The following is a 12,230-nucleotide window of genomic DNA, read 5'->3' on the forward strand; positions in this document are numbered from 1 at the left end:
CTCCAACTGGTAATGTTTCATAGAAAACTGAATATTGTTAATAAAACTGAAACACTGCTTACTATTAATTTTCCAGGCATGAAAGATTACCTTAATTGTTCTTTATATTATTAAGGATACAGAAATAGTGTAATTTTGAGACATCCAATATAGCATTCTCCCAACTACATGTAGCTTCATGCACATGCACTTGTATCATGTTTAACTACAGGAGTGTTTCTTTGCTGATGCCATCAGTTGTAATTGAAAGTATGACATCTCGTCTAAAGAGAACTTCCTGCTTATGTATATTAGTCAAAATTAATAGTGTCTAATTTTGCTTGCAATTGCAATTATGACCACACTTAATGGTTAATGATTTATTTCAAAACCGCTCTATCATGTTAGTGTGAATGTGCACTTGGAATGATATTTCCAGGTAGTCTTGTTTGTTCCCAGGCACCTCTGGGTCTCTTGTGACTGACATGTGGTCATTTCCTGGAAAAAATATCTGTTTTCTGTAAGGGTCAAATGGTCATGTACGTGTGCTGGTTACATTCAACACACCATTAACCATTGCTGTTGACCGACTTGAAGGTTACATTATTTCAGACATCCGTCAGTGATGGCTTGGCACATATAATCGTCATTTTTGTAAGAGTCTAATTATTGAAAAGAAACTGGCAAGAATTGTAGCTGAGCTTGATAAAGAAAGTTTCCATTTTCTAAAATAAATCATTTTTGCCTTTGAAAATTGATTCTTACCATATAGGTGATGAAAATAAAGGTTAGCTTACATCTGTCTGTCAGATCAGTTTGAAACGTGATTAGGGATGTCTTTTAATTGAGCCCCAGGGAAATGGGCCAAGCAAGTGGTTAGCTGGTCAATTGAGGGTCAGGATTGGACACAAATTGTTACACACTACCGGAAAGTTTTTTTTTTATTTTTATCTATTTATTTATTTATTTTTTTTTTTTGGGGGGGGGGGGGAGGGGCCTTGTGACAACTTCCACAATTAATATAACTTATTAATTGAATGAGAGAATCATATGCGACATAAGGTTTAAAGACTAAAAGAACTTTTTTGTTCACTTTTTCTTCAGAATGTTCACATTAATGGCATTAAAGATGAAAATCATATTTGCCATGCTATATTTTATGTGAGTCAGCAAGTCACACTGATATTTGGCAAAAATTCAGCAGACCCAGTGTCTAATGTGGTATTTTAGGTCTGAAGTATATGTGTTTTCCGCAAACAATTTGCTCTTTATTCCAAACTGGTTGTCTCCCTGGCTCAGACAGTGCATTGTGGTGTGGGAATAGCAGTCTAACCACAGTCTCAAGTCAATCTCGATTTGTAGTCATTATATCTGTGATTGTCTCCTCACCATTCCTGTCAACTTTTCATACTTAGTCTGTTATGATTATTCCACCTAAAAAGTGATATCAATCAATGTAAACACCTTAGTATTGTCCCTGGTGAAGAGTTTGGCCCACAGGGTGCAAATGGTTGTTTTTTATTGCTGTGAAAGAACTGTGCATTAGGGTTAAGGGAAAACAGTGCGGTGAGCCCGAAGAAATTTAGAATTAATCTTTACTTCCTCTGCTTTGTTGATGATTTTAGCCCTAGAGTTGTAATAATCACATTCCGTTTATTTTGGAAACAACTTCACAATGGGTCAATCTGCTGTGCCCAGACACGAATGGGTGCCACTTGAACAACTGTGACACGCTATAAAGGTGGAATTTGGTTACCTGTGTGGTTTTCTGGGGTCAAGCTTATTTGTTACGTTTATGGACATTGAAAAAAAAATTGAACTGGCATAGATTGTTTGCAGTTCACCCCTGATCTGGTTTGAGTGCATGAGTCAGGGGGTGCCACTTCAGCTGTGACATAATGTTTGATTGCACAAATTGTATTGCAGGACCTCCATTTAGGACAGTATGAGTCAGATGCAAGAGTACATAAATAGGTTAAAATTGCTGCTGCTTTGTATTTTACTGATTGTCCAAGTGAATGGAATTGTATTTTATTTGAACATAATGCTCATGTTGTAAAGCATTGTTTTTATTGTTGATTGTACAGTTATACAGTAGGTCATCCCATTCTTAAACAAGATTGTGAACATGAATGGAAATTGAAAAAGAAAAAATGTGGTTGATTTACTTATGTAACTAGTGAATTCCCCAGATATGAAGAAGAGGTGTCTGATAAAGCAGTTTTGCTTGAAGGACCAAATGCAAGAAGATTTAAGGTTGAGTTTTAAGAATGTTTTATAAATTAAAGATGTCCACTAATCATCATCATTGTCAGTTTTCAAAGGACAGGAGTCACTTAGCGCACAAATTTGGGGCTGATTGGTGGTGGGTGGGTGGGTTGGGGGTTTATAGAGGTAGAAATTCAGATGGAATTCAGATTAACAGCAGTTCAGTTCCTGTTGTCATTGTAATTACAATGGTCAGGTATGGGCAGGGGATAGGATCAGTCAGGATTAGATAGTGGGGTTTGTTGCCGGTCAGCAAGGGGTTGGGGGTCATCAGGTGTGTCTGGGGTCATTTGGTTGAGGTAATGAGAAATATGGGGTAAAGGAGGTAAATAGTTTGGAATGATTTATTTTAAAGTAACAGAAGTCCTATTGATTTTTTCTCTATAGTTTTGTCTTCAGAATAAGTCTCTCATGGGGCACAGAGTCATCAGAACGTGGGGCCCCAGGGATATACTCCGTCTGAGTCAACATCAGTACAACTTGGGGGCTCATTTAAGGGGCACATCTCTGTACTGTGTTTTAGACCATGTGCACAGCCATCCAATGCCCATTTAGATTGTTCAATTAATGAGAATTGATTTGATGAATGCAAAATGACTAATTAAGTGAAGGGGAAGTCAAGCAGACGGAAAGTCACTGTTTTGGATTGGGTGCAACAGTAGACATCCAGGGTGTCCCTAATTCTTCATGAATTGTGTCCTTGTTGTCTTCCATCAACACAGACTGTTGCAGTGAATGAACTCCCAGCTGGGGTGAATAGGAAATCTGTTCATTTTAACAAACCAAGGGGTTGCCTGAATAGCCCTGAATTGATTTTGAGTTCAACCCAGACATATTATATTGAATTGTATAACAGGGGACAGCCCCTCAGGCCAATTGCACTATAGTTCACAAATCACACTGTGCCAAGATGCCCTGAATTTTCATTGAGGACATTTTAATTGAATAATATAAGCCAAAAGTCTTTTATGGAAGAAATTGTGTTTTGTATGTTTAAGCCGAGGTGGTATTATAGATTTATCTGTACCGTTCACATTGTCACCACATTTTTCTATTTTGAATTGGTAAAAAAACAACATGCCAAGTGGTCTTGTTTCTGTTGATTGCAAATACTGTTGATTCAGTAGCAGTCAGCTACAAGTACCAATTGACACCAGTGGTAGCCTGACAGTCTGTCCAGTAAAGAATGCCACTAAATGATTGATTCTTTCTTTTGGCAGTTGACATCTACTTGCAAAGTAACATTGCTAAGTAAATGTGTCTTGGCCTGGATTAAAAGGGAGCTGAACACTTTGATTCATGCCCCCTCCTGTCTGTCTCTCACACACACACATACATGTGCATGCATGCACACATATACACGATCTCACTATAAGGAACTTTTAAGCATGCACAGCACCATGTCATTGTACCACCAGCGTTAGCGCTGGCGGTACACATGGTTTCGGTCTCGTCCGGATCGTTCCGCCGGCTCCGCCGGCTCCGCCGGCTCCGCCGGACGGCTACCGTTACCGCTTCTCCTCCTAGACGGTAAGGCCCCCCATACCCATCTCATGGATTTAGGTCACCTATAATCTCAACTCGTTCCACGTAAAATTTGGGCTTTGTCGGTATTGGGGTCTGGGTGTGGCACTCATTGCAATGCACCCTTGTCCAAAAATGGCAAAATTAAATGCTAATTATCTACCCTACGGAAGGAGTTACGGGAAAAATTTCTACAGACGGCTTTCCAAAAGTCATATGTGTAGATTTCAAATATACCCTCGGATTTGACCTTTGACCTTTACTTCAAGGTCAAATGGGCCAAAATTTTCAAAAAAATGAAATTTTTTACGAAAAAAAAATTTTTTGCCCTGTTATTCAGACACCACACAGACTTAACCAATAATATTATTGGAAAGTGTTACCCTTCAGGTCATCTTTCATCTCCGTGAATTTGGGGTCAATCGGTGCATTTTCACAGGAGTAGCGGCCATAAGATACCGAAACTGAAAACTGTCTCTAATTCGGGAACCGTTAATGCTAGAGACCCATTCTTTTTTGCATTTTGTAGAGCATGTAAAGCCCAACACTGGAGGTGGTCTCGGTTTTTTTGTATTCCATACGGTTTTCGAGTTACGCTGTATCAAAAAGTACATATTGGTGGTGAAAGGAAAATGTACGGAAGCCCACTGGTGCCATATGTAGAAAAAAAAATTATCTCGAAATTTCGAGATACTATTTTGAAATTTGAACAAAAAAATTTACCACCAGCGTTAGCGCTGGCGGTACACATGGTTTCGGTCCCGTCCGGTCCATTCGCCGGCTCCGCCGCCATGTTACCGTTACCGCTTCTCCTCCTAGACGGTAAGGGCCCCCGTACCCATCTCATGGATTTAGGTCACCTATAATCTCAACTCGTTCCACGTAAAATTTGGGCTTTGTCGGTATTGGGGTCTGGGTGTGGCACTCATTGCAATGCACCCTTGTCTAAAAATGGCAAAATTAAATGCTAATTATCTACCCTACAGAAGGAGTTACGGGAAAAATTTCTATAGACGGCTTTCCAAAAGTCATATGTGTAGATTTCAAATATACCCTCGGATTTGACCTTTGACCTTTACTTCAAGGTCAAATGGGTCAAAATTTTCAAAAAAATGAAATTTTTTACGAAAAAAAAATTTTTTGCCCTGTTATTCAGACGCCACACAGACTTAACCAATAATATTATTGGAAAGTGTTACCCTTCAGGTCATCTTTCATCTCCGTGAATTTGGGGTCAATCGGTGCATTTTCACGGGAGTAGCGGCCATAAGATACCGAAACTGAAAACTGTCTCTAATTCGGGAACCGTTAATGCTAGAGACCCATTCTTTTTTGCATTTTGTAGAGCATGTAAAGCCCAACACTGGAGGTGGTCTCAGTTTTTTTGTATTCCATACGGTTTTCGAGTTACGCTGTATCAGAAAGTACATATTGGTGGGGAAAGGAAAATGTACGGAAGCCGACTGGTGCCATATGTAGAAAAAAAAATTATCTCGAAATTTCGAGATACTATTTTGAAATTTGAACAAAAAAAAAATTATCTCGAAATTTCGAGATAGCATTTTGATATTTGAGCAAAAAAATTTATCTCGAAATTTCGAGATAGTATTTTGAAATTTGAACAAAAAAAATGCTATCTCGAAATTTCGAGATAATTTTTTTTTTCAACATATGGCACCAGTCGGCTTCCGTAAAAATGTGCAGTACGGTAATGGATAATAAATTTTGAACTCCGGAAAAATAAAACATAATGCTTGGCAAAGCAGACAACTTGTGGTCAAAAATGACATTATTTTATCAAATTTAAACTTCTGCAACTTCAGAGAACCTCCCATTTCAAGAACTTTGACCAAAATGACCTTTTCTTTATTTTAATTAATTTTTTCTGTAGGAAATTTATGGCACATTATGGTAACTCCAAAATTATAACATTTAGTCCCTTATATCTCCAAAACTGGCAGAGATAGGTCCATAGTTACTATTGAAGTTGAATAGGAAGTCATATACTGGCAATCTTACTGTGACCTTGACATTGACCTTTGACCTACTTTTCACCTTGAACTGAACTTTGCAAAATTTGCTTCCCTTTTATCTCCAAAACTGGCAGAGATAGGTCCATAGTTACTATTGAACTTGCATAGGAAGTCATATACTGGCAATTTTACTGTGACCTTGAAATTGACCTTTGACCTTCTTTTCACCATGAACTGAACTTTGCAAATTTTGCTTCCCTTTTATCTCCAAAACTGGCAGAGATAGGTCCATAGTTACTATTGAAGTTGAATAGGAAGTCATATACTGGCAATCTAAATGTGACCTTGAAATTGACCTTTGACCTACTTTTCACCATGAACTGAACTTTGCAAATTTTGCTTCCCTTTTATCTCCAAAACTGGCAGAGATAGGTCCATAGTTACTATTGAAGTTGAATAGGAAGTCATATACTGGCAATCTTACTGTGACCTTGAAATTGACCTTTGACCTACTTTTCACCATGAACTGAACTTTGCAAATTTTGCTTCCCTTTTATCTCCAAAACTGGCAGAGATAGGTCCATAGTTACTATTGAAGTTGGATAGGAAGTCATATACTGGCAATTTACTGTGACCTTGAAATTGACCTTTGACCTACCTTACAATGAACTTAACTTTGATTGCACCATTTTTAGTTATATATATTTTTTGCATATTTTGAAAATTCTTGTTGATTGCATTTTTACAGCTTGTCAAGCACAAGACTGGTGGCTGCACCCCTTATTTTGTGTATGTGGGGGTCTATACGAATGCGCTTGCTCCAGCTGGTGGTACAATATTCGGAGGCGGTATCGCCTCTCTGATCCTCTAGTTTTGAAGAGTGAATTCTTAGTAGCACTGAAGAGTGAATCCCTATTAACATTCCACTTAAAGTATTTGTAGCACTTTTGCGTGATTGGGTGGCAATAGCTTGAACTTTAGAGGTGAGGATAGCCGGGCATAACCTGCTTAGCGCAAGGTTGTGCAAACATTGCTCACCTCTCTGAGGCTCACTGTGGGGAGAATTCGAAGCAGATCCATATCAGGTCAAGAATGGCTTGAGGAACTTGGATCTTGCCTTCTTTTTCTGTTCATGTCCTCCAGCTATATTGGGAAATGCTCATCCTGACCCCTGGATGACAGGGTCCTCCATAAAGATATGGAGTTCATGCACCCTGGTAGTCAGTTTTTTGAGACATTTAACACAATTGGGTGATTGACTTAAAATTAGGCAGGTGCTAGGTGCTGGTTGGTAGTTAGGGAGGACCCTTCAACAAAATATGATGGGACTGTTTAAAGTTGGAAGGTTAGCCTTGTCAAGTTAATTAAAGAAAATTTTAATGTTATTTCCGTCTCCTATAGATGGACTATTACTGTCAATCTCAGTTTAACTTTCTATTATTACTTTGTCAGCACTCTTGAGTTAAACTGTCGTCAGATCTTGCTGTGCCTGACTCCTCTTGTTATTTTTTTGTGGCTCCCGAGGAAAAGAAATTAAAATTTAGTGCTTCAGTCTACTAAATTTTTGTTTTGAAGGGTACACAAAAATGTTAAATCCCAAATTTACATGTATACTAACTAGTGTAAATGCCAGCTCTGGAGCCACTACAAACCTGTTCCCTTCCTTTGCAATTTTTAAATTAAAACATATTTATATTAAAGTAATCAAACTTTGATATGTATAACTTAACTTTATTTTGAAAAGATACCATAATGAAAATTCAATATCCCAATGTAAACTGCTTCTTACCCTTTTGCCAGTTAGTCAACCATCTTGTGTACAGTGGCTCCACCTCTTTGCAGCCAAACAAACTGCAATGCTGTCTGCTACCCAGACACAACAACCTGCCATTAGTAATTTTGACCTATATGTGATCTTATAGATTAGGTTGTTTATAGGCCACAGACAGAATGGAATGGGCTTTTGATTACCATGCTTTTTCATGTTTGGTGAATTCTGCAACTTTTTAGCAGCTTCCAGAAGTAATGGAGAGATTCAGAAAAATAGTTTTCTTCCAGTTTAATTAAGATTTGATCACTTTGTTCATTGCAAATGTCAACCCTTTTCTTTAGAAGGTACAAAACAAAGCACAGTGCACCCTTGGGATGAATAACCAGAACTGTGCCAAATTTAATTTAAAAAAATGTTTCCAAAAAGGGTGAGTGGTTCCTTCAGGAATTGACCACTTCTTGGGAGGTGCATTGCAAGTATAGGTAGAGGACCACACATTATCTTAGACCACACAGCATGGGCCAGCAGCAATACTACCCATTGATGTTGTGTTTTCTCTCTTGAATAATAAGATTAGCTGTGTTTTTGTTAGATAATTTGACAACAAATAATCCACCACGCTGGCAGACACAAGGAATAATATGAGAAATGGTTTAGGTTACAGCTATGAAACAATAGCCACTGCTGTTATGCATGCATATATGAGGCATAACCACTACATGTGCTTCATAAGTACCTGGCTAATGTTTTTTTGTTTTTTTTTTTACACAAATGCATGTGTTTTAAAAGCATCTATAGATATATGAAGCTTATAACAAAAGGTGTCCAGTTTTTTATCTGATTTGCAGACAGGATTATTAGGCTTGCATTATATGCTAATTTCACTTATATTTTGCGTCCCAGGAGAATCATTTTGCAAAACAAATCCCACTGTGAAAGGTCACTGATTTTATGAGTTGACAGTTAGGCCTGTAGTTGTCATAAGTATTATTTCCACTTTCTGGTTTTCCTTCCTCAACAAAAACCACATTGTTGCTCAATCGGTAGCAAGGTATTTCCCTCTTGTTTGGTTCACTTCCAGCTGTACTGCTATCTTATTTATTCCAAAGCTGCAAGGATGCACAGTCAATTTCCAGAGGCTATGTTGTTTTTCTTTTATTGTAAAAATATGCAGTGACTAAAACCAAAAAGAGGAAATGCTAGTGAAGTGTGGAAGTGTTTTCATATTTATAATTATTTAGATATATGCCTCCTGGGTGTTCTTTAACTTTTTGATGCCAAGTAACTGTAGTTTCTTTTTCTTGTGCCCAAATTGACATGTTTATTTTATCTGGCTATGATAGTAGATTTTAATCTTACCCTCCAGTAAGCGTAAAATTGTTAATAAAAGGATAACTGGTGAAAAGATGAAGCTACAGAAGTTGTTCAACTTAAGTGGAATGTACCCTTACAAGTTTGCTTTGAGTTAACATGGGTGTGGGTATATAGTTTGTTCAACCTTTGCTCTGTGGTTTAAATCTTGCCAACAGTATATGTGGCAATGATTTTCCAATTATTAAAGAATTAACTGGAGCTTAGTTTTCCAATCACATGGATCATTAGGGTTTGGTGAATGTATCCCCTGGACACTATGGTAGAACATGGCTGTGAATACTAGTATATGATGATGGAAATTTAGGCTTGCAATTGTTGAGACATTTCACTTTAACATTAAGTTTATGGCAGCAACTGTGAAATTATTCACATTTGGTTTTATACTTATCATGGCCTAAAACACACACACCCCCCCCCCCTCACCTCGCCCCCACCTCCTCTGGTTACAAATATTTTGATAGAAAAGCATTGATATGCTTGAGTGTCTGCATAGTCAAACATAATCCAAGGATTGATGTTCCATCACACGCATATGTTGGTACCTATGATTGTTGTGCAAAGCAAGCATATTTTTTTAGATTTTACTTGATTAAAAATATGATTTGAACATTTGATCTCTTTCTTCTTTTATTTCCAGAGATTTGAAAATGGAGAACATTTTATTGGACGAGAAAAAGAAAAACATAAAAATTGTAGGTAAGTATTCATATTCAGATATATTCAGACATAATCCTCTATATGCAACTGGTATAAGATTTACAGTGCATTTTATACAGCATGCCCTTCCCTTGCAGTCTGGTTATAAAGCAAGAAAGAAGTTTTCAATGAGTGATGTGTTTTCAGCTTTGTAAAAAATGCAGTTTGTGTTTTGACAGTCGAGATTGCAATGAACGCTGATGAAAAGTGACTGAGAGTTTCTACATGTCTTTTGGATCTACCTCAAGGAAGTCCCACACTTGCCTGATTCAACCGCATACAGCAGGAGGCATGTTTTCAACACGTGGAAGTCCTTTCAGAACAAGCTGTCCTGAGTTGTACCTCTGAGTATGGTGATTTATATGTTTGTCATGGATAAGCATTACATTTCTCATGGATATATACATCCACCACAAAACCAACTTTGTGTTAGATGCAAGCAACTGATGTTATTCTATGTTTATGTGACAAAAATCAATTGCAACTTTAGAACTTTTTGTATATCAGGGTATTTCATGATAGAGTTCTCACAGACATCTATATCATTCTGTGCAACAGCTCACAAGCACCAAATGCAGATGAATGGAAACCATGGACAATCCAACATTTCAGCAATTTACCAGTGAGTCCTGATGGTTTGAGTTGTCCGTCCAATGTGAGATTTTATTGAAAATGATCCATCCATATCTGTGTTTGATCATTAGACCTTAAAAACATCACGAAAAATTGTAGCAAGTTTTATCGAGGTAAGGTGGCAATGGACAGCCCTCTGGTACTTTGACATAAATGTCAAGCTATGTCTTACAAGCATGAACATGCACAGGCATGAACATGCACATGCACACACACGCAAATAAGCACATTTTAAAATGGAAGGTTATCGAGTACAGTTTTTGGATTTTTAAAACTCAACTTTCCATTTATTCCATACATAAAGATAATGCATATTTATACATATATTTTTGAGTTAAATGAGGAAGAGTCAGAAGTAACATGCATAGGTAGGTACAGCCTCTACTGAATTATTTATCATGAATATAGTTTCTTTTATGCTCAGATGATTTTTTAAAGATGAAGTATTTTTAATAGCTGGTCATGTGTACTGAAAAATAACCACATACACTTAAAGTTACAGAAAGTAAGCATTGAGCAGATTTCAAATGCAAAGCAGAGGTAATGAAATGTGCATCACTGGAGGAAAGTAATCATTTAAATTGCCATTGAATTGTGGCACTGATTCATGTGCCACTAGCGACTTTGATATTTAATGTGAAGTCCCATTAAGTGTAACATTCTAACAAAGTGACTTCTGTCACCAGGACAAATAAATGGTTTAGTGGAGGGAGGTGCTACTAATGAATAAAACCATTAAGGAATATGAAATGTTCTAGATATGATTTGTCTTCTATTTACTGGTATAATGAAAGCTTTGAATGGTGTCCTTTGATGATGCCATATTGCATAAATGGTATGTTTCAAGTGTAACTGCAATGTCTTTGGTTATTATTTGATTCCATTAATTTCTTATGAAACATGCCTCATTTTGTATTAAGATTTGTCATCTCTCTGTTATAATATTCAATGGCATTTCTTATAAAGAGGTCTTGTCTCTCGGTGACCCACCACAAGAGGTGTGTGCCAGATAGGTGTGGGCGGAGGGGTCAAACCTAAGGTCCTCCCCTGCTCTGATTGACCACTTAACTGTGACAGCCAGCTCCGGTCTGTGATGAATGCTCACTTAATTGTTGTCATCTTGATAACCACTCGAGTGCTTACAGATCCATAGATAGTCATACATGTACGAAGTTTGGTTTCATGTGAAATAAAGGACATGCTGTGGTCTATTTTGGACTTTTTTCAGTGGATGATATTAAGTGGGATTGGTAATGGTAGGCCTATAACCAACATGATATAATTTGCCAGGGGCAGAAAGATTTGAGCATGCATGTACAATGCAATGCTGACAGTAAACTCCTTACATAAGAATGGGTATTGCAGTCAACGCAGTATGCCATGAAGCAGCCAACTATTTGCCCCTTTTCCTCTCCCCTGTCATCTTGCCTTATGACATATTTCTTATAATATTGAACTTTTTGTGAAGCTGACCATGGATAGATATTTCCTGATTTCTTCTGTGTGGCTTTGTGTCACATTGCTGAAAAAAGTCCAGTTCTTGTACTTTTTATTACCATTTTTTGTATTTCTTTCTGGCCATGTGTTTTTTCCTCTATGTGGGGAGGCAAGCTAGATAAGGAGAGGAGATAAGAGTAGTGGAGGATGTCACACATCATTTCCTACACACAGGGCCACTCCACAGATTTACCTTTTTGCAATGTCTGATTGTTTCCTTATTTTTCTCAGACCACACAGGACTTTCATGTTAAACATACCTTAGTTTAGAGTATTTTTTTGTGGGTTTTCACACATATTTGAGTTTTTTACACAGACATTCCTTTTCATTATTTATTTTGTTTCCTTTTGCAGAATTCCTTTAAATTCTTTTGATAACTTAAATAACACATGGAAAATGCAGAATTATTAGAATGGGTTCTGAAAAGAGCTGTAAAAGAGAGATTGTGAGGAAAAGGGAATTAGAACAAAATTAATAGGTCTTGAACGAAAGCAAGTAATGTTAATCATGTTAC

General features: G+C 37.4%; 1 protein-coding gene across 13 annotated transcripts in view; it reads left to right on the forward strand.

Annotated features, from left to right (window-relative positions):
• The window catches only part of LOC106165036 (uncharacterized), a 139,086-nt gene that overhangs the window by 107,087 nt on the left and 19,769 nt on the right, over positions 1–12,230 (forward strand). For 10 of the 13 annotated variants that reach the window (XM_087001895.1, XM_087001900.1, XM_087001893.1 and 7 more), the window contains one exon: positions 9,527–9,585. In XM_087001895.1, coding sequence (XP_086858021.1) covers positions 9,527–9,585 — 59 coding nt within the window. The remainder of the gene's footprint in view (positions 1–9,526; positions 9,586–12,230) is intronic. The other 3 variants (XM_087001902.1, XM_087001904.1, XM_087001903.1) reach the window with 1 other exon arrangement.

This window comes from Lingula anatina, chromosome 1 (assembly GCF_051362555.1).
Source record: "Lingula anatina isolate TDL-2025a chromosome 1, LinAna3.0, whole genome shotgun sequence".
Classification (NCBI taxonomy): domain Eukaryota; kingdom Metazoa; phylum Brachiopoda; class Lingulata; order Lingulida; family Lingulidae; genus Lingula; species Lingula anatina.